Source organism: Remersonia thermophila, chromosome 3 (assembly GCF_042764415.1).
Source record: "Remersonia thermophila strain ATCC 22073 chromosome 3, whole genome shotgun sequence".
Taxonomy (NCBI): Eukaryota; Fungi; Ascomycota; class Sordariomycetes; order Sordariales; family Chaetomiaceae; genus Remersonia; species Remersonia thermophila.
Window position 1 is genome coordinate 4,383,927 of NC_092219.1, and position 21,457 is coordinate 4,405,383.

The following is a 21,457-nucleotide window of genomic DNA, read 5'->3' on the forward strand; positions in this document are numbered from 1 at the left end:
GGGTCGACTCATTCTCTGGATTGCATCCATTCAGACCTGCCCAATTCGATGGATGCCATGTTGTGGGTGCGTATGTTCGCCTGGCCCGCAGCCACGCCCACCGTAGGATTACCAGGACGATGCGCGGCGGGCCCCTGGTGGTTTCGCCCACGCGCGCGATAACGTCCGATAGACCCAGGGGTGAATGTGTAAGAGAGGCCTCGGTGCCAAACTGGCTATGGCGGAAGACAAGACAAGACACCTTCCCAGTTCGGCTTCTCAACCGGTCGTGGTTAGGGTCCCGCGCGACCAGCGGATGCTCCCGCCTCACTCAAAGGGTCTCACCTCAGCTCCTAACTTTCGCAGCCTAGCAGTACCGGCACGTCGAATCCGCCAAGCATTCGCAACGCTGGGTCACCTAACGTATTAGGTTAGGGGTTGAGTGTGGGGACTTCGGAGTGCCATTGTAATCGCACCTTTGTGCCGTCAACCGCCTCTCTCTGTGCGAGAGATGTCCCGGGTTGCTGATGTGACATACGCCGACAAGCGTGGACACTACGCGGGGTGCTAAGCATCAGGAACGTCTCCTTGAGGAGCATGTGAACGCCGATGGAACAAGACTCAATCGCCAAGTCTGCCAGCTTGCCCAGCGGAAGTGTGTACGAAGTACAGGAGGCCGCAAGCAGCTTCGCCACTTACAATCGTTCTTGTGGAACATCCGGCGATACCGGTCTGGGATAACCTTGGGTACGGTAAGGTAAGGTTGAAGTGACCGACCAGGCAGGCAATGATCCCTTTTCGATCGTAACGGCTTCGCACGTAATGCACCGCGCGCTCGGGTGACACAGTCTGAGACCTTTCACACATGTTTATCCAGGTGCGCTGAAACCACATGGCATCAACAAAGACAGCCAAATTCCCCACGATGTGATTCATGCAGGCCATAACTACATTACGCAGTAACTATCTCAATGCAACCTAAGCAGGGGTTGGGCTGCTATGCCTGCATTGACGGTGAGGCGAACCCGATAAATCGACTGTGACAGAGATACCATACCATCTTCCCAGAGAGAGCCGAAAAAAAAAGGAGAAAAGGAAACAGGAATAAAAGAGGGAAAGTGAAAAGTCAAGAAACACAGAGAGAAAAAGCAATGTATGATGGCTTGGCTGCTGCGAAACCGTTCGATTTGTCAGTGTATGGCATAACGTTAGTTGATTTGGTTAAATTACCGGGGCTACCTCTCGTACGTATGGCAAGGGTGTGGGGAGTGTTAACGGTTCCTACGTCCACTACAGGAGACGACCTGAATGAGCAAGGCCCCTCGGCAAGAATGCCGATCGGCGACTTCGAGGGGTTTCTTGAGGCCCTGCCAGCAGTCAGGTTGTTACGTTACGCTCCCCGCGGTGTCATGGTGAACAATGGGCAGGTGGTAGTGTCGGGTTTCAAGCTTTCCCCAGATGATGGATGGGATGGCTCCTCGGCCAACCCTCGCTCGCTACCACTATCGGATAGCACTCGCGTGCTTCGCTTGAGCGGCCAAGGTGGGCGCCAATGGTAGCGCTCCATGGTAACGGCTACTCAATCTGAGCTTGTTTGACAAATGCCGTTCCCCTAAACCAGGTTTTCTGGACAGCATATGCAGAAACCAAGAAACGAAAGCGAGAAAATAGGCTGTGATGGCTTCTTTTGCCATAGTCACCGTCAGGCTGTCGATCATCTCGATCCACGCTCGCCGAACCTGGGTTCATCGTGGGCCTGGCGCCCGGCAGTTCAACGCTGTTTTGTTCTCGGCAACGGCTCCGCCGTTCCGACGAAGGTCCTCCGCTCTGCCACTGTTCCATCCAGCATGGGTCATATGCCGCGTCTTATCTGACGGCCTTCCGGATTGAGAAATGGTCCTAGTCGCATTCAGACCCTCGGGTCTCTCGCCGTTGGACATGCACGCGCCCTGACATGTTGACTGGTCCTCGGTGAGATTGACGCCCCAAGGCCGGTCGGGGATTCGAGCTCGGACCCTGAGTACTGGTATCACTACGGCACCTGCCCGAGCCGTTACGATGCTGATTTGTAGTGTATGACCAAACCTCTCGAGTTCGGGTTGAGATCCCACGTCCAAGGACCTCTCTGGCCGATTGCCCCTCAACGTCTCCAATCGCCTACAACGTGCAACCAGCTGCCCAATCTAGAAAGCATTGCCCGCGTTTGCACAACGACGCCATCTAGCCTGGGCCTGACGCCTTCATGAACTGGTTCTTCCAGCTATCTGAACCGGCCTCTGCGTGGTCGCTTCTGTTGTGTGATCCAGGTGCTGAAAAGAATGTTGAAAAGAATGGGGCGGCACTAACTGCATAGAAAAAAGCAATGACTTTCATGTCGGGGCAGACCCGTTGAAATCGCGTTGCAGTAATCAAATGCGAACTTCCGCCTTCTTACTGCGATGCTTCTCATTGGGGCCCTGGCATTGAACACTATGATTCCACTGACAGTTGACGTTTCTTCCAAGTGCCATGATTAACTCGAATAGGAGAACTTACTGACGTCATCCAGCTGCGAGCCGAATGACAGTACTGCGGTAGGTATCCGAACGATGTGCAATCCATATATAGAATGTACCTAGGTAGTGTACCTGACAACATGGTGACAGAATCATGTTGCATCGACCCAGTCACACCTTGATCAATTGCCTGAGTAGCTACCACACCTGCAGTAACAGGCCTAGTTGATGAACATGAATCTGGAGATCAGCAGTCGCCTCTAGTCACCTCGGTGACCAGATTGAGCACTAGGCCATGCCATGCGATGGCATCAACGGTCTCTAAGCCAACATAGGCCCCCGACTACACAAGACGCATCATCATTATCTTCCCACATCATAGTTGTCCGATACGAATACACCATCCCGCTCCAGCCACCGCGAGCTGTATTCCAAAAGCAGTCCTGTCTGCCGATGATCCGCAAAGCATAGTAAAAGACATGCGGAGATCTGCCCGAGGCGGCAGGACCGTGCCGTACCTGAATGCAAGATCGGGAACTAGAATCAGGTACAGGGTCTTGATGGGGGTGTCGATCTTGGGCGTGCGTGAATCGAGGGGATCGCAGCGAGGGGGGGGGGGGGGGGGGGGGGGGGGGGGCGGACGGGGGACGGATAAGCCCATTGTGATTCTGTCCGAGGTCGTATCGGGGCGTGGCAGTTGTGTGTGCGGGTCCACGTTGGGCTTGCCAGACAGGTTCACGGAGGGGTGTGAACGTGCCTGGCCTGGGTGTGGCCTTCTCCGGTGGTGATGACGAGAGCATCTGAGCTCTTGCAGGCCGGCCGGGCTCGGTTGTTGTCGGCCTTGATGATATCCCCCGCGTGGGTGAACGATCATGGGCACTGCATCGCCGGTGTCGTGATCAGAGGATGAATCGCGCGAGCCCCATGGGCGGAGCACAGAGGGGTCGGGTCCTTGAATCGTGGTCAAATCGTTCATACAACGCTTTGTGGAATGTGTTCTCCAGCTCGTCCCTCGATGTCTGCGTTATCTTGATGATTCAGAAGGAACCGGGTCGAGTTTCTGAAGGACTTGCCATTGAAGCCTTCAACATCCCGGAATCTTGCTTCAGCCAAACGACTGAAGTTTTGGTGAGTGACGCGTCACTGCTGTGCCACCTTCATAGTTCTTGCACTTCATGAAGTTGCGGAGCTATCATCACATCCTAGTCAGCTCATGTCATAGTGAGCGTGTCGGTAATCGTTGCCGTCTGGCGGACGCAACTTTCGACCGAAACACGCACAGACTTTCCACCATCTTCTTCTTGCTTGGGCCTCTGCTAGATCGATCTTAAAGGGGAGGTGGCGGCAAGCCGAAGGGGCTGGAGCAGCGTCATCACCTGCGGAAGCCTTCGCTGGCTCTGAGGATCGCGCCTCGACACATCGGGTGGTCGGAGCCGGAGCGACAGGCCAGGAGAGATGACACCGCGAGGTGAGAGGTTCGTGTCCCACCGTTGCCCAGTCAATTGAGAATCTGATGGATGAAATGGAGCCGGCGCGCGACGTGCTGGGAGTGAGAGCAGCAAAGCTCAAGCCATCGAAGGCCCGATGGTGGGGAGAGAACTGCCCAGACGACGAAAGTGGTGAGCATCCTCCGAATCAGTCAGGTCTGTCACCCGACTCCCATTCCCATGGGAACCAACAGAGGCTCCAAGTGCGTACTAACCTCTTCGTACTGGACAGGATGAATTTCGACCTTTAGTTAGTCAGGGCAAGCTGTTGACCCGTTCGCACTGAACCTTCATCCTGATCGCGAGCCGCGAGGCAAAAACAGCATCGCCCAGGCTGTCCACAGTGAACCAGTCCTTGCCATTCCAACACTCGGCTTCCTCCTCTTACTCGGCAACCCGTGCTTCCCAAGTCCTGAACCCGAGCCTCGAACATCCCCTCCCTATCTACCAGCCCTTCTCCGCTGCTCACCAACGGCACCCTGCTGACCAGCATCTCTCTTCAAAATGATGCTTCTCCACGTCCCACGTCTCCATCGAGGAAAATTTGCTGTGGGTTTCTTCTTGTTCTCGTCGAGAAGCTCCTGATTGGTGGTGCTGCAGGGCTGGAGCGCGCTGCGGGAAACTCGCGATTTCGTCGCTCAGTTACAGTGCGCGTTGGGACGATCGCTGTGTTGGGCAGGCTGCGGCCGGGCGGCGCAAAAACTGTGCGCGATATCGGGTCGCTCATGGCGAAAGAAGCGGATCAGATAATCACGGGGTGGGCTTGCTGACTCTCCTCGTAGCAGATTCGATCACTATGGCGGGGCCCGGGTCGTCATCGTGGTCATCGTCGTCGTCGTCATCGTCGTCGTCGTCATCGTCGTCGTCGTCATCGTCGTCGTCGTCATCGTCGTCGTCAAATCCGATCGGGGCGTCACGGAAGATTTCCAAAGATCCAATGGAGCCATGAAACCGGCCTTCTGCACAAGACCTAGGGCCTAAGTCAAGACAGGTTGAATGATGGGTGAGCGGACAGATCTGCAACGTGGACGAGGACAGCAAACACGAGGATGGAGCCCGCTGGCAGCAGCCTTCCTCCTGGTCCACGTTACTCTCGCGGCGGACAAGTTCTCGGTCGATTCCACGCAGGCCCGGGTACGTTTCCCGGGATTTTCACTCTGGTCAGGCGCCACCAGCCTTGTCCTCAAACTGCGAACAGCCGTGCTTTACACGTCCTCGTAGGCTGCAGCGCAGCGGTCGCACATGCCGTGACCCGTCGAAAGATCGCGATGAGGGGAATCGAGTCGCTACCTCGGAGCGCCCAGATATCGTGCAATCATCCAGGTGTCCCAGAGTTGGCGTCAACATTCCCGGCCACCCTTACCAGGTGTCTGGGCTGCGTTCTCGTGCATGCGCGGATCGTTGCCGGCGGTCATTGATATTAGTCGTGGAGCTTCAACCATGTTGCGGATCGGCGTCCATTGGTCACCCGGGTCCCAGCATCGTGGCTGTCGGTTCGTCCCACCCGAGGTTGATGCTGAATGTTGCCAATTCCGCTCCCGGGCCGTCGATTGAATCAATTGTACTGGACGACAACGAGTTCAGGAGGTTTGGGACGACAGCCTGCCCCTTATTAGAGAAACACGAGGAAAAAAGGCTGGAATTAATTAACAAGGTACACAGACTGAATGCCGTGTCTAGCCGACGACCTTCCATTCTCGGAGAACCCTAACCCTGATACCAGGTTGACCCCAAGCTGAAAAGCAGGTAGCGCTCTCTTCCGGTAACTAATACTGTGTATGTAGTTAGCAACATCCTCAACTTATCTGAACCGGCACCCTTGAAGTACGAGACCGAAAAGAGTAATGTTCCAGAAACTCTCCAACTTTGGTGTTCGTTGTTCGTTGTTCGTTGTATAATCCTCACGCTGGTGTTTGACAAGTCGAACTCCGGGTGCAAACTGACTGCGGTGGAACCTGGTTGATGCAGCCAACCTGCCGGATTGAGATCAGCCAGTCCCGGAGTGGGTCAGAGAGCTGCCATTTCGGGCTTGCAACTGTCGGTCGGCTGTGGGTTCGCGGCGGCCGACCGAAGAACGGTCCATGTGCCCCTCCTCCTCCAAACTTGAAGCGTGTTGGCCAGCGATCCGTCGTACAGATGCCCCGCACTTACCTTTTCCTCCCGCCTAAGTCGACCTTGACAGGTCATCGCCTCTTTTTCTCATCGAGACGGTTGCTACTTGTTGATCGTCGTGCTTCGTGTCGGCAGCTTGTCGCCATCCCCAGGTTGCGTCTTTCAAACTCCGTTCCTTTTCCCAATACCCCGCCGTCCTCCAAGCTTCCCTCGACCACCCGCCCGTACCTCACCGACGCAATCCGCGCCCACCAAGCCCGCAAAATGGCGCCCCAACTGGACGGCTACTTCCAGAAGGTCGATGAGCTCTCGGACAAGTTCATCGACCGCCTGCGCCAGGCCGTTGCCATCCCGTCCGTCTCAGCCGAGGCTGCCCGCCGCCCTGATGTCGTGCGTATGGGCCAGTTCCTCGCCGACGAGCTGACCAAGCTTGGCGCCTCGGTCGAGCTGCGCCAGCTTGGCAAGCAGGAGGGTACCGACCTTGACCTGCCCCCCGTCGTGCTGGCCCGCTACGGCAACGACAAGAGCAAGCGCACCATTCTCGTCTACGGCCACTACGATGTGCAGCCCGCCCAAAAGAGCGACGGCTGGGACACGGAGCCCTTTGAGCTCGTCATCAAGGAGGACGGCCGGATGTGCGGGCGTGGTTCTACTGACGACAAGGGCCCCGTGCTGGGCTGGCTCAATGCCATCGAGGCCCACCAGGTCGCCGGCATTGACTTCCCTGTCAATCTGCTCATGTGCTTCGAGGGGATGGAGGAGTATGGGTCGGATGGCCTAGACGACCTCGTCTACGCCGAGGGCAAGGGCTTCTTCGCCGATGCCGATGCTGTATGCATCAGCGACAACTACTGGCTTGGCACGGAGAAGCCCTGCCTGACCTACGGCCTGCGCGGCGTGAACTACTACAACATCGAGGTATCCGGACCTGGCGCCGATTTGCACAGCGGCGTTTTTGGCGGCACCGCCCAGGAACCCATGACGGATCTGGTGCGCATCATGGCGTCGCTGGTCGACAGCGAGGGCCGTATTCTGATCCCGGGCATCGCCGAGCAGGTCGCCCCTGTCACACCAGATGAGGAGGGTCTCTACGACGGCATCTCCTTCTCCATGGAAACGCTGTACGAGTCTCTGGGTAGCAAGACCACCATCTTCGACGACAAGAAGCGCACCCTTATGGCCCGCTGGCGGTTCCCCTCGCTCTCTCTGCACGGCATTGAGGGCGCCTTTTCAGGTTCGGGCGCCAAGACGGTCATCCCCGCCAAGGTGATTGGGAAGTTCTCGATCCGCACCGTGCCCAACATGGAAATCGAAAAGACCAACGAGGCCGTCGTTCGCTACGTCGAGGAAGTGTTCAGCAAGCTCGGCTCCAAGAACACCCTCAAGGTCTACCCGCAGCACTGCGGCCGGTGGTGGGTCGCGAGCCCCAACCACTGGAACTTCTCGGCCGCGGCCAAGGCGACGGAGCGCGTCTGGGGCGTGAAGCCCGACTTCACGCGCGAGGGCGGCAGCATCCCCGTCACACTCACCTTCGAGCAGGCCACGGGCAAGAACGTGTTGCTTCTCCCCATGGGAAGCAGCACCGATGGAGCGCACTCCATCAATGAAAAGCTCGACAAGCGCAACTACATAGAGGGCATCAAGTTGCTCGGCGCCTATCTGCACTACGTGGCGGAGGAGCCGATGAACTGAGCCTTATTGGGTGGTTGATGTAGATATGCCATGGTAGTCGTGGGGTCATCGCCTAAATAAACAATGTATCATGATCACAAGTAGCCGATCACGGCCTGGGTAGCTCGAAGAGTTCAATATTAAGAGGTTTTAGGTGGTTATAGAAAGAACCTAGGCGTGAAATCTCCTGCAGGTCAGAATGGAGCCCCCAATTCCCCCAGTCTCACCACCGTTGGCTATACCTAACCATGCCCTTGAATTTCCCTGAAGTTAAGGTCGACGGTATGAACAGAGGGTTCTAAACTTTTCTTGATAAACAAGGTATATAGATATAGATCTAGGAATGATAAAGGATGGGCTCAAAGTGCCATTTTTGTATGTGTGAATTGATCTTCGGTGCAAATGTGGGCTCATCTGGTTGATCAGTTGGCTGATTTGCTTGCTGGTGAAGGGCCGTCAGTGAAAGAGGTGGAATGAGCCACCAGATCATGAAGATGAGCCATTTCCCTGGGTCTAGCATAACAAGATGAAGGGAAATCAGTAGCACAGAGTGGTCGTACTGTTCAGCCAGTAAACTCGATTGTTTAAAACTATGGACAAGAAGAGAACCCCTACTATCACACAGCCCAGCCTCCCATCTACCAGAACTTGAAGATGGACTTGTCAGCGTGCTGGACGAGCATCTGGGCATACTCGTCAAACCACGCGCCGGCCCTCGGGGCACCCTCCATGCCGCACTCGCCGTCGCTCTCACCACCGGGCTTGATCCACACAAGGGCATCCACCACGGTGTTGTTAGTGTTGGTGGTCGGCTTAGAGCCAAAGCCCGAAGGCACAACATTGCACCACTCACCCCTGCGAGTCATTCTGGTCAGCAAACAAGAAAGTTCCAAGACTGCCTAAGGGTCAAGAAAAACTTACCACTCCTCGCGGGCGCCAGGGAGGTGGACGCGGCCCTGGTCGACGATGAAGTGGGCGGGCAGACCCTCGGCCTCGAGGAAGGGGGCCAGGGACGAGGCATAGTGAGACTCATCCCACGAGTTGCTCCACTCGGTATAGTTCTCGCGGACGAGGGCGTTGAAGGGGTTGTAGTTGGACACGTTGGTGGCAAAGCCACGGATCTTCTTGCCCTCGCCGGCAAGCTTGAGGACGGTGGCAAACTCCTTGGCGGCGAGAGGCAGGTTATCGTCCCAGCCGAGCCAGCCACCGTGGGCAGCGTCGATATAGAGATGGACGTGGTCGTATTGGAGGGCCGAGATGGCGTGGGCAATACCCTCGCGGTAGACATCGGCGGCGCGGGCGCAGAGCGGGATGCCCAAGTTGGTGACGAGGTTGGCCAGCGAATCGGGCTCCAGCACGACGGCGAAGGTCAGGTCCTTGGCGGCGGCCAGCTTCTCAGCGTAGGGCTTGATGAAGGTGTCCTTGTACAGCTGGAGGCCGTCCTGGGTGCTGTCGAGCTCGCCGGCGCTCTCGCCGGCGCTGCAGTCGCGGTCGGGCAGGTTGTAGAGGACCAGACCGACGATCTGCTTCTTGCCCGTGAGCTTCTGGGCCTTGCGCGCGGCAGCAATGGCGTTATCGATGTTAACCAGCTCAGAGCGGCGCGAGACCCAGACGAAGGTGCTCATCTGCTGGACGCGAAGGGTCTTGGCCCAGTTGAGGAGATCACCCCTCTTGAGGAAGGCCTTGGCGGTCTGGCCCAGCTTGCCCGTCCACTCGGGGTTGACGAAGAACGACTTGCCCTCAAAGGGGTTCACATCACCCTTCGCGTCCGGCTCCGGGGCCTTAGGGCTCGGAGCGGCCGCCACGAGGCTGCCGGTGGCGAGGGCTGCGACCAGGGACGAGACACGCATCTTGAGAGTGGCGGACGAGAAGAGTCTAGTCGTTCAGAGTAGGCGTTGGACGAGAGGCAAGACCGAGGGCCGGAGATCCTGGGACCTTGGAAACCAGAGCTCGACGAGAAACTCCCATCTTATACTCGCACTCGAGTCCCAACATAAATCGGCACTTGACCCTCCGCGAACGGGTCGGGAGGGCCGGGAGGACCGTTGCTCGTCCCTTGACGTCAATGGCTCGGAGGGTCTTGGACATGTCACCTACAGGGGCAGCGCGGCTTGACGAGGCTCACGGGAGATTACACGCCCGACATCCAAGGCGTTGCAGGCCAGGACCCGCCCGGAACGGCACCGTACGTTGGCATGCTAAGACCTTGGCCCCAAGACGGCTCCGGATTATGCGTCCGAAGATCCGCAGAGCCGCTGGCCGAAAGGAGAAAGGCACCAAATCTCCGCGTGGTGCCAAGAGCCACGTTCTTTCCGAACTTCATGCCGTTCCGAGAAACGTCAATTGCATCAAGTGGTAGCAGCTGTCGTTATGTTCCATGAACATCACTAACACCCAAGCTTTCGGCAGCCCGGTTCTTGAAGGACAAACCGCCTCCGATCCACAGACAAGACACTTCGGCACCAAACCCTCGATGATCGCGCAAGCAAGAAGGGAGCGGCACTTGATGAAGTCAATCAATTCTCAAGTTCCGTGATGCTGAACTCGGCGGACGATGGACCGTGGCACCCACTTCTGAGAGCCTTGGGTGAGGAGCAGCCTGGAATCGAGAAATCGGGTGTAGACGTTGCCATTAACAACCATCGGATGAACGGCCGGATTCATGCCCACCAGCTCTTTCATTCTCTCTTTTTCTTCTCTTTTGCCTCTTCTTTTCCTTTTCACCTCTCGCTATTTTTTTTTTTTTTTTTTTTTTGGGTTGATTGGTTGGTTGGTTGAAGGGGGGCTGTCTTTTTTCTTTTTTCTTTTTTCCTTCTTTTTTCCTTCTTTTTTTTTCTTCTTTTTTTCTTCTTTTTTTCTTCTTCTCTTCTTCTTTTTTCCTTCTTCTCTTCTTCTTCTCTTCTTCTCTTCTTCGCTTCTTGTTCTATTTTTCTTCTATTTTCCCTCTCTTCTCCTTTTTTCTTTCTTGACTTCTTTTTTTTTCGTTTTTGGTTGACTTCTTTTTTTTTTCTTGCCTTTTTTTTCAATAGGCACTAGGATGCTCAATATAATCAAGGCATAGGGCCGCCTGCATCGGCGCCGTCCATGAAGGCGCTCAAATGAGCGGGCATATCAATTCGCATTTCTCAGGATGGCTGAGCGCTGACAAAATACGTTTGGGCATGTTTCCTGGAAGCTTCCGTGATCTGCAAATTGCGTGGGCGGGGGGGGATGACTGATCCCTACGCAGGTTCGTCACGTAATCTCGCATCTGAACCTGACTGAAGTGCCTCGGCGCGGGAGAAGGGGGGGGGGGCAAATGCGGGGCAGAATGGGGTGTTTTAGTGGGGCCCCTTCCAGAAACAACCCCGAGCGAAACCCGCAGCTCCGGCCTGCCTGCCGAACATCGCCGCCACCTTTCGAATTCCCTGACCCCCCGTCTCGTCCTGGTCCTAACATTCAAGATCGCAATCCAGCTCCACGTCAACCATTCGATTCCCCCGTGTTTCATTGTTGAACAAGCGACTTGGACAAAGGAAGTGCAACCTGACCTGCCAGGGTACCGAACTCCCCAACCATTGGAACCCTCGCCCGGGCCGAAGCCCTGATTGCGCCGAGCCAAGCAGCAGCGTTCGCAGCTGACGTCCTGTCGAGATGCCCGCCTCCGAACTCGACCAACCGCCCTTTGACGGCTCTGTGTTCCCGCCGTTCTATTCACCCAGACCGGATGCGCGCGGGGGAAACAGGGACATCGATGATGTCGATTTCTCACTGGCCGAGGGCAAGACATCCCCATCCAACTCAGAGCGAGCCAATGCGACGCAGGATGCGCTTGCGCCATCGCCTGCCTCGTTAGCACAGCCACCACCGCCATCTCTCCTCTCACCAGCCTTTACACCGCCGTCTACGCCCGGGACCGCCACCCCGCGGAGCGCCACGCTCACCGAGCCACGCGGTATCCCTGTTGACAGCTCGATTCCCACAGGAGGGTGCGGCACCAAACACCCGCGGTTGCTAGAGACGCTTCCAGAGGTCGAGTGCATCGTGCGCGCGCGGATACCTACGACCACCGGTGCAGAGATGTTCCTCCATCTCTACAAGAACAATGTGGATAACAAAGAGCATCTAGCCATTGTCTTTGGCGGGAACATCCGAAGCAAGTCGTTGGATGCGGTGAGAGAGGGTGAGACGGAAATGGATCGGCTGGTGCGAGGTGCATATACAGGCCGCCTGTACCCAGGGAGGACGACGAGTGGCATTCTCGAAGGTTCGGCAGACACGCCGTCGCCCGTGTCACAGGGCCCACCACTGGTTCGGATACACAGCGAATGTTATACGGGCGAGACGGTCTGGTCGGCTCGCTGCGATTGCGGGGAGCAGCTGGATGAGGCAGCCCGGCTCATGTCACTGCCGAGTAACACGGCCGGCGGCATCATCATCTATCTCAGGCAGGAGGGCCGCGGGATTGGGTTGGGAGAGAAGCTCAAGGCGTACAACTTGCAGGATCTAGGATCCGACACGGTCGAGGCAAACCTTCTCCTTCGCCATCCCGCCGATGCTCGGAGTTATGGCCTGGCAACCGCCATCCTGCTTGACTTGGGTCAAAAGGAAATTCGGCTTCTGACCAACAACCCCGACAAGATCCGTGCTGTCGAAGGTCCTCATCGGGAGATCGTTGTCACAGAAAGGGTGGCCATGGTGCCGCTATCCTGGAAGGGGAAGGGCGGGTTCAGAGCGCCGGAGGTGGAGGGATACTTGAAGACAAAGGTACCTGAAACAACCCGTCAATGCCCCAGCCTGCCATGCAGCGAAGTGCTGACCTTGAGCCTCCTCTTAGATCGAGAAGATGGGCCATCTCCTAGACCTGGCAAGCTTACCGCGCCAGGATTCGAATCAATGACGTGGCGATTGTAATGTACCTGTATTTGCATATAGATACCATTTGCATATCTACCTGGCCTAGACCTACATCCCTTCGGTGGTGTTTGATGTAATGCGGGTGCATGCAAGATGCATGTGATTCAGCAACATGGATGTCCGTTGGTGGTTGGGAGCACACTGTCTTGAGAACTGAGATCCTTTTTTGCAGAATAGTTTCAATCAATAACTATTGCATGTTACCAGATCATGGGAGAGATTGTTGGAACACTGCCACATCGATTGGTGAATCGCCTTGCGGTACGCTTCTGTCTAGGTTTCTTCAACCTAGAGATTGGAACATGGATGACGTTGAGGTAGCTCCACTTTTTTTTCCGGCGCGACGCCGCTCCGGGCTCGACATCAAATTGTTGGTGGACCTCGCGTTGCATGGTGCGCGTCGTCGATGATTTTCACGCGACCGAAGGCATCCAACTTATCCCCTCCACCGCTTGATGATTCGGAAGGCAACTTTCTTCTCAGTGTGGATTGCTGAGAATCAGCAGCTCACCTTTTCTTCCATCGCTCGTTCACCCGTAATTCCGTTCTGAAAATGAAAGACCGCAACATTCTTCGCCTGCGGCTGGTGGTCCGGCGCCATGCGCTCCCCGAAGTTCGAGTCGTTTTCCCCATCCGGCTGGACACAGAGCCCACCATCGCCAACCTCTTGGAGCAAATCAACGAGGTCATCCCTTTGGAAAGCAATGACTGGGGCTTGGAAGACTATGCGGTCGAGCTGCGTGACTCCAACGGGAGTGGCTTCGAGTGCCTGCACTTTCAGCATGTGTCAGTCACATTAAACGATGACGAAGAGGTCCAGTAAGTGTTCTCAATCATGTTGTACCTGAAGCACATCATCTTAACGACGTTGTCCCTCTGCAGCATTCGGCCTCTCGACACCGGTGACCGACGCAAGCGCCGCTTGAGCGGTCGATACCAAATCTCTCGAGACGGCAAACGCCTAATTGACGGCATTGCATTCGGCCGCCCCCGACTCAAGGCCCCGCGGGACCGTCCCGCTGTCGATATCCCTCCGCTCAAGCGCCCGAGGATCGCATATGATGCCGACGAAGAGCAGTACCAGGAGGATGAGGAGGCACCAAGGTTGCTTCTCACGGAGCATGGCGAGAGTCCCAGAGGGGGCTCACGCGTCCGCAAACGGGTCAGATTCAACAATTACGGCGGCAGCCACCTGGATGAAGACTATTATGACGACGAAGAAGAAGAAGACGACGATTTCGATGATGGAGACCATGCCGACAAGAGCGACGGTGACTCGGACACGGAAGACGAGCCCAACGACTCCGAGATTGAAGATGAACTTCAGGCTCTTCGAGCCGAGAACGGACAAACCAACTACGAGATTGAAGACGAGCTTCAAGGTCTTCAGGCCGATAATGAACGCTCTCAACCCGAGTCGTCTGCTCAAATCCCAGCGCTGGATTTGCAAACGATCGACAAGATCTCGGCGCTCCGGCTTGCGTTCCCAACTGCTGAAGTTGCTGCCTGCGAGAGAGCCCTCGCGACGCATGATGGTGACGTCAAATCGGCCTATTACGCTCTGCAATCTAAGCATCGCACTTCGACGACCCTCGGCACTGTACTCGCATATGTTGCTCCATCACCCTCCAGGGACGGCAACGACATCGTACCCAGAGTTCTCGATGATGACGAAGCCAGCGATGCGGAATCTGTAGCCACTGTGGTCAAACACTACGACCAGCATGGCTTTCCGAGCGGCTCCATTCTGGACGGAACTGCTTCCACCCAGGTCGTCGAGGCCATGAGGAAGTCCGGCCTCCCCGTGAAGCGTCCTGTTCATACCAAATTTGATAACAATACCAACACCGAGGCGGCTGGAGCGTCTCAACAGTCTCCTGGCCAGGAGACGGATAAGAGCATGATCGACAGCCCACCTAGCGATGACAGCGGAAGCGACACTCACACCGACAACGACGGCAGTGACGAGAGCTACGAAAGTGACGAGAGCGATGATAGCGATGATAGCGGGCCGGAGGTTGCGTCCTCGAAACTGCCTATCACCCCTGCCAGTCTCAAGCTTCCCTCTTCGAAACAACCCACTTCGATCGGGATCGATGAGAGCGCAGTGGAAAGCACGAGCGATAGCGACAGCTCCAGCTTGGTCGGGGAGAGCGATGGCGATGAGAGCAGTGACGATGAGGACAACAGCTCTGGCAGTCATGAGTCTGAGAGCTCCGACGATGATTCTGACAGCGATTCAAGCGTCAGCTCCGGCAGCGGTGTGGATGCTAGCACCGGCGTTCAAGACGATACCGACAGCGACAGTAGTGCCGATACCTCAGGCAGCGACTCCGAAAGCGAAGACGGTGAAGATGGGTCCGACTCCTCCAGCAGTGATGACTCGTCCGAGGCCGAGGCCGACGCTGACACCAAATCTTCTTCTGTTCAAAATGAGGCACAGGCCTCGCACGTAGTGCAGTCAACGCCACCTATCGCCCCAGGCACTGCGAATAACGTCCGCATGCCCGTCCCCCCTGGTCAGGGTAAGACAGCAACGCAAAAGCGGAACGCGCGGAGGCGAGCAGCTCTACAGGCGAAAAAAGCTGCCGCCGCCCAGGAAGCTACAATGCAACTTCAAGATTCCAAAAACTTGGTTGCCGACAAGAAGGCGGAGCTTCTCCTACGCCTCAACCTTGTGCCAAGTGTCTCCCCTGAGGATACGACCGTCACCAACAACATCGAGGTCAAGTTCCACAAAGGCTCTCCTGAGACTCAGCCTCAACCAGCTGAAGAAACTCAGCACGTGCAAAGCGATCCGGATGCCTGGCGGGATAAAATCTTATACCGTGCGGTGGAGTGCGTTGAGAGCGGCGTTGAGCTCAGTGAACCACCATTCCCCTTTGTCCAGAGATGGGACCCCCAGCAAAAGAGACGCGGAGGCCGCTCCAAGCGGAAACAACGTGATCAGGACCAATACCTTGACGACAGCAGCTGGTCCAGCGCGAAGAGGCACAGGCATGGCACAAGCCTTGGCGACCATGATGCTTATGAGGCGTCATATTCCGGCCATCACGACGCGGGAGCTCTGGACGAGTCTGCTCTGAACTACGATGACGAAGTCCCAATGGATGAGGAACATTCGAAGCAGCCAGGGCTCCAAGGCGTTGGCGAGGACGATGACATGCCGGCCCTTCCAGAAGACGTCTCCTCTCTTCCCATCTTTGAACCCGACAAGGCTGTGCCTGGCATGATTCTCACATGGAAGCAGCTGCTGTTGTCCAAATCCACCAACTGGCAGCCGCAAGTATGGCAGCTCACTGGAGAGATCATCAGTGTCTTGGATGACAACACCCTGAAACTCCGCTTGGCGAAGCGAGATTGGAACCGGGATCGCAACGAGAAGGTCTACGATGAAGACGGGAATCGCGTGTACGACAAATTTGAGCTTCCAGCCATGGATGAAGAGGGCGAAGATGGGGAGGAAGATGGGTTTCGTACCCTGGATTTGGCTGACATGATGGAATCTCGCATCCTCCGGGGCAGTTCGAGACACACCTCCATGGATCAACCCAAACATCCATCTGTCCTTGCGTCTCCTGACGCAACCGTGGGCCGGCCGCGTCAGAGGCCAGGATCAGCACTCCATGACGAAACCGTCGCGTCCGAGCTGGCACGTTCAAATCAACCGCGTGAAGCTGCGGGCGATCCAAGCAACGGCACGCAGGGCGCTGAGCAGTCAAAGACCACCTCTGAGACTCTGGCTGCTGCTCCTAAAATCGCCGGCGCTCAAAATTGCTGAGGACGATGGCGTGAAATCAGCCTCCCTTATCAACGATGCCGGCTTCCGCAACGATATCGACCCTTCAGTCATGGAGAAGCCGCGCCTCGATCTCAGCAATCCATTTCGCCATCCCGAGGAAACGTCCCACGAAGCCGCCAGCCATGACATCCGGTCCCAGAGGGCATATCAGCAGCCCGCAGCTGCCTTCGGAAATGACGAACAACATCGACTCGCGCCAATCATTCTCGAACAGTTCCACGGTTTCTCGGATGCCATTTCTGAGCCGCGTGCTGAAGGCCCCGTCGCTTACCCGCAGTTGAATGCTGTGCCGTCAGAAGCCACCAGCTGCGCAAGTGGAAGGCGTGTTAACCCCGACTTCAGCATCGAGCTTGGCGCGGAGCTGCCGCAAGACCTCGACGATCCTGCCACCGTCTCGTATTCGACGCTTGGCCGCCGCAGTGAGGACGGGTGAGTCCTGCGAGACGATTTCCAAGAGGACCCTGCGGAGAATTCTTAAGGGGGCACGTCGGGCTCCTCGTTGCCATTTTTGAGTGACCTATGGAGATCGACCTCGAGCATCGCCTTCAAAAATCCCCCAATAAGCAAGCCACTGCGGCAGCGATCAAGGCACAAAAGTCAGAGGTTGCGTGGAACCTTGAGTACGAGACAGCGATGCGGCGTATTGACGAGGGCAATGACACACCCGGAGGACGAAACCCGCGCCGACGTCTCCCAGCTCGCCAAGAAACTGGTCGAGAAACCCATGGAGAAGCTGGCTCCAAACAAACCGGTGCATAAGGAAGCGACTTTCAAGCCTTCGGGGGCCCCACTCATCAAGACGCAGCGCGAAACGGCCCCGCCAGCCAATCGCACCAAGCCCGTCCACAATGCCCGCGTAAGCAGGTCGCCCTTTGTCATTCCCGAGGGGTCTCATGTCGTATCGCTCGCGTCCAGCAGCCCAGAGCCCGAGCTTGAGGAGCACTACGCCGAAGATAGCATCGACAAGACGTACCACGAGCCTGGCATGCCCGGCGGCCCCGGCTAGGTCGCTAAGAAGACGCATCCTCGCCGCGGGGTCAGCGTCTCGCCGCAACAAGTCAATGAGGACACCGTTCCCAAGCGGTTTGCGTCGTTGCAGTCGAAACAGGGGGGCGGAGAAACGATCGAGTCTGGGGTTGGGTTCCCTGCCCCGGGGCAAAAAGGGGTCATTGCCTGGAGTGTTTTGATGGGAGTGGTATGATCTTGGTCTTGCAACGACTCCCAATGTTACATAGTACTGTAATTTACCAGCGTTACCCAAGCATGACGACGTCTTGTGTAAATCGCTGCTTGACTGAACTCATGGCCTCACCTTTTGCCGTTAACAGCAGCAGTGCCAGCCACCGCCTATTTTCGTTAGTGAATGGGAAACAGTTAGGTACTCTTCGCCCGGTGATTCAACGTTACGCAGACGATCCTTTGAACGGGGGGACCTAATCTCATAATCGTTTGCATGTTAGGAGGTACGTGCCTTCTCTCCTCGTTTTGGGACATCTCTGCTCGTAGTGTGTTCTCAAGGGTGACGAACGTTTGCCCATCCGGAGCCGCAGACCCGCTCGTTACGGGGTCCTGGGCTCAAGCGGAGGATTCGGGGAGGAGCTAGTCAAAATGCTCAAAAGGGACAGGACCGGACCATCTTTGAACAGGCAATCATGAGGACAAAACTTCTGTATGCTTGAAGTACCCAAGCGCTCCAAGGGTTCTCTCTATATCACGGACCAAGACCTGGTTCTGGAGAATAGGTATACAATATGGTGCTGGCTCGGTGAAGATGGAGCTCTTGATGTGACAATCGAGATCCGTTAGCAAAGCATCGGAGCGCCCATGTCATCATGGCATCAAATATCCTGCTTCGTCATACGTGATGGACAGACCCTTAGACCTGTCTTCAGGGGTCTCTCATCGTCGAACACCCAATCCCCAGCTTGACTTAGGTAGCTAATGTTGTAGACGCAAGCAACGGGCCGTCGACAGATCACTCGGAAACGGGCCCTATTCGTGCGGCAATGGCGCAGAGCGTGGCGTGGCCTGTTGGTGAGGCAGCCCGGGCTTGGTAACCGACGACGCCATGTATTTTGAATGCTATGGGTTTGCCAGAACCATCGTAACCCCGACCATCACGCCTCCCGTCATGTCGCGCTGTCGCATGTCTCGCGGCGTAAACTGTGCCGGATGCAACAAGCGGCGCGGGGATATAATGCACAAAGCCACAGCCATCGTCCCTTCCATGATTCCCGGTACCGTAGACGACGCCAAAACAGAAACGCCAACCGTTTATTTCTCCTTCTTCGCCTTGGCACCCTTGACCTTCGCCGTGCCGCGCAGAGTCTTCTGCCTGTTCTTGCGCTGCTTGCCTGTGAGGGGGGGAAAGACCCAGCGTCAGCATCATGCTGCCATCCGCTACTTCACGCGACGGCCCGAGCTTCGTGTCGAAAGGGGACGTACGCTGCTGCCTGCTGGCCCGCTCGGCCTTGGTGGCCAGGCCGACACGGACCAGCCTGTACTGGGGCTCGAACTTCTTCATGGCCTCGGGGGAATCATAGATGAGGGCGAAGCCGGTGGTCTTGCCGCCACCGAACTGGGTCCGGAGACCGAAGACGCTGATCTGGTCCTTCTGGGCCTTGTACATGGTGGCCAGCTTGTCGCGGAGCTCATCCTTGGAGATGTTGGCACGGTTGGGGTGGAGGATGTCACTGCGAGACAAAACAACCACGGTCAGCCGCTGTGAACTTTGCACCAAGCCCCTCCCACCAAGAACACATCCACCAAGTCAAATCCCCAACGCGCCCCAGTTCGATCCGTTTCGCAGTTTGTGCGATCGCCATGTCCGTTGCATACGGCAGTGCTTTTCGCCCGGTCGCTCACGGGAATCGATTGGGTCATCGGGTCGAGCCTGGGGTTGAGCCTGGGGTTGGAAGGCAAGAGGGCGACGCGAATGGAGGACACTCACACGACCATCTGCTTCCGGCCAAGCAGAGGGTTGCGAATGAACTTGCGCGTGCGCAGCGTGACGGGGGAGTCGGAGTCAGCCATCTTGGGCGGTTGATGGATGGCGGTCGGATTGTTGTCGATGCTTCCACACGATCTCGAGGCCGGAGGGTTTGAAGTGGGATTTTCCTCGCCGTGTTGATTTTTGCTGGGTGCTGCGCCGAGAGTGGAGCTTCGAAAATTCTGGGTCCCGGTTGGCTGAAATTGTGTGCGAGCCCTAATTGCTTGGATAGCCTGAAATTCCAGGCAAACTAGTGCGGGTCGAGCGGACCTTGCGGTGGACCCACTCCCAAACCAGCACCTGCCCGGGCAGCGGGGTAGTGACGCGCCACCTCTGCCATCAACGTCAGGTTCCTTGGTCCCCGTCAAGCACCTGATTGAACGCTCATGCGAAACCCATGTGAAAGGCCGTCTGTTTCCTTAAACTATATCCTCAGTTTGCATATATGTATTGGGCTTGCATCGCTGTAGAACGGCCCGTTCTGCTCGCTCCTTGGAGGCACAGGGAACGGCTCATGGCTCACTTTGAATCCCCGTTTCTCGCAGACCTCAAGAAACCTCTCGAAGGTCGCCCTGTTCCGCTCTGTTGCGGCAATCAACACCGAGAGACCCGGAAACTGCCTCGCCATGTCATCAATGGTAGCAACTAGGGCCGAGATCACGCTGACGTCGTACGTAATGTCGGCGCCCAGGACCGTGTCCACTCCCTCCTCCGTCCAGTTCGCACCAACAAAAGAATGTCCCCATTGCAGCTGCGTTGCTGAGACTGCTGGGGATTCCTGTAAGCCGTTGAGAAAAAAGCTGTCGGACAAGCGGTTGACCACTTCATCTGACCCGTCCGTGGCGATAACCCGGCTCGACCCGAGATATTTGGCGCACAGCACGGCAAGATAGCCCGTCCCACTGCCCAGCTCGAGAACACGCCGGTTGGCAACGAGGGACCGGTTGGTGCAGAGGTACTGGCCAAGATGAAGAGCGGCTTCCCATGTCCGCAAGCCAGTAGTGCCGGCCGCCGCGATCAGCGAGCGGGACTCGAGCAGGTTGATGCGCGGTATGGTGCGGCTGAGCTCTAGCTGTTCTCGAAGGAGCGAGAGGTGGTACACAACGTATTCTCTTTGCTGTGCCGCCTCCGTTTCTGTGGGCAACGGCTGAGACAGCAAGCTTGACAAGGCCAGCGTCAGGTTGTCCGAGATGCCCTGCCCACATGGTCCATCAGCCGTGGGGTTTGCGAAATGTCCCACGACAGGCACTTACATGCTGATCCCAGTCCTCAATGGCGGCCTCGATCCTGGATATCAGCTGCTTCAAGATCCTAGCTCTATACCGTGTCGGCGGACGTAACGGCAGCTCGTCGCTGAAGACATGTTCGTAGATGAACTCCTGCACTGCCTCTTGGCGAAGCAGTTCAACACCTGGTATCTCAGGCGTGGGTTCTCCTTGTAGGCTCTGCAAGCAGAATCGGACGACTTGTGGGTGATCCATCGCCGTCATGCGGTGGCCTGGTGCTCAATTTAAATCTGTGTCAACCACGCCCCACACAGGACCGTATTTGAAGGGACTTGCTCGATCTGTTTGAGATGGAAAGTAGGTGCCTACGATAATACCCCTGGTGGATGAATTACGTGAACACCCGTCCTCTCTCGAGGTAAAAATGGGCGAGCGAGCGTGGTGAGCATGGAATGCAAGGGAAGCCTGACCTCCCCTGGTCTTCGGGGTTGAGAACCGCCGTTCCGGCTTACGTAGCTCAACCTCGCGGGCGTGTCGGTGACGCGACAAGGACGCCAATACAACAACACCTGACATGGAAAAACTGTCTATGACGCACGGGTTTTCGCATGTTATGCTCCATTTGCTCGTTATACTGAATCTTGTTTAATAACAACACACACATTTGCATTATTCCATGACCGTCTCTTGTGCACCGACGTTGCCGGTTTCTGCGGCCAGCCCCCCGTTTCCAATCACGTGGTGGGGTTAGGCGGTACCGAGCATTGAAGGCACTCAGGTAGTTATTAAGTTGACTCCGT

The 21,457-nt window shown here is 56.5% G+C and overlaps 8 protein-coding genes across 8 annotated transcripts; 4 read left to right on the forward strand and 4 right to left on the reverse strand.

Moving 5' to 3' along the window:
• Positions 1-3,680: 3,680 nt before the first annotated feature.
• On the reverse strand, positions 3,681-4,688 carry VTJ83DRAFT_4089 (uncharacterized protein; the record flags this gene model as incomplete). The annotated part of the gene is made up of 4 exons (XM_071010539.1): positions 3,681-4,073; positions 4,235-4,344; positions 4,410-4,563; positions 4,608-4,688. The coding sequence occupies 4 exons, from the start codon at positions 4,686-4,688 to the stop codon at positions 3,681-3,683; spliced, it is 738 nt and encodes a 245-aa protein (XP_070867967.1).
• Positions 4,689-4,957: 269 nt separating this feature from the next.
• Positions 4,958-5,672, forward strand: VTJ83DRAFT_4090 (uncharacterized protein; the record flags this gene model as incomplete). The annotated part of the gene is made up of 2 exons (XM_071010541.1): positions 4,958-5,140; positions 5,190-5,672. The coding sequence occupies 2 exons, from the start codon at positions 4,958-4,960 to the stop codon at positions 5,670-5,672; spliced, it is 666 nt and encodes a 221-aa protein (XP_070867968.1).
• Positions 5,673-6,337: 665 nt separating this feature from the next.
• Positions 6,338-7,765, forward strand: VTJ83DRAFT_4091 (uncharacterized protein; the record flags this gene model as incomplete). Its single annotated transcript, XM_071010542.1, has 1 exon — positions 6,338-7,765. The coding sequence occupies one exon, from the start codon at positions 6,338-6,340 to the stop codon at positions 7,763-7,765; it is 1,428 nt and encodes a 475-aa protein (XP_070867969.1).
• Positions 7,766-8,382: 617 nt separating this feature from the next.
• VTJ83DRAFT_4092 (uncharacterized protein) lies at positions 8,383-9,594 on the reverse strand (the record flags this gene model as incomplete). The annotated part of the gene is made up of 2 exons (XM_071010543.1): positions 8,383-8,599; positions 8,666-9,594. The coding sequence occupies 2 exons, from the start codon at positions 9,592-9,594 to the stop codon at positions 8,383-8,385; spliced, it is 1,146 nt and encodes a 381-aa protein (XP_070867970.1).
• A 1,783-nt stretch (positions 9,595-11,377) lies between these two features.
• Positions 11,378-12,623, forward strand: VTJ83DRAFT_4093 (uncharacterized protein; the record flags this gene model as incomplete). Its single annotated transcript, XM_071010544.1, has 2 exons — positions 11,378-12,490; positions 12,561-12,623. 2 exons carry the CDS (start codon positions 11,378-11,380, stop codon positions 12,621-12,623), a joined length of 1,176 nt encoding a protein of 391 aa, XP_070867971.1.
• A 570-nt stretch (positions 12,624-13,193) lies between these two features.
• VTJ83DRAFT_4094 (uncharacterized protein) lies at positions 13,194-16,421 on the forward strand (the record flags this gene model as incomplete). Its single annotated transcript, XM_071010545.1, has 2 exons — positions 13,194-13,459; positions 13,523-16,421. 2 exons carry the CDS (start codon positions 13,194-13,196, stop codon positions 16,419-16,421), a joined length of 3,165 nt encoding a protein of 1,054 aa, XP_070867972.1.
• Positions 16,422-18,716: 2,295 nt separating this feature from the next.
• VTJ83DRAFT_4095 (40S ribosomal protein eS24) lies at positions 18,717-19,475 on the reverse strand (the record flags this gene model as incomplete). Its single annotated transcript, XM_071010546.1, has 3 exons — positions 18,717-18,796; positions 18,888-19,135; positions 19,393-19,475. 3 exons carry the CDS (start codon positions 19,473-19,475, stop codon positions 18,717-18,719), a joined length of 411 nt encoding a protein of 136 aa, XP_070867973.1.
• Positions 19,476-19,855: 380 nt separating this feature from the next.
• On the reverse strand, positions 19,856-20,921 carry VTJ83DRAFT_4096 (uncharacterized protein; the record flags this gene model as incomplete). The annotated part of the gene is made up of 2 exons (XM_071010547.1): positions 19,856-20,626; positions 20,685-20,921. 2 exons carry the CDS (start codon positions 20,919-20,921, stop codon positions 19,856-19,858), a joined length of 1,008 nt encoding a protein of 335 aa, XP_070867974.1.
• Positions 20,922-21,457: the final 536 nt, after the last annotated feature.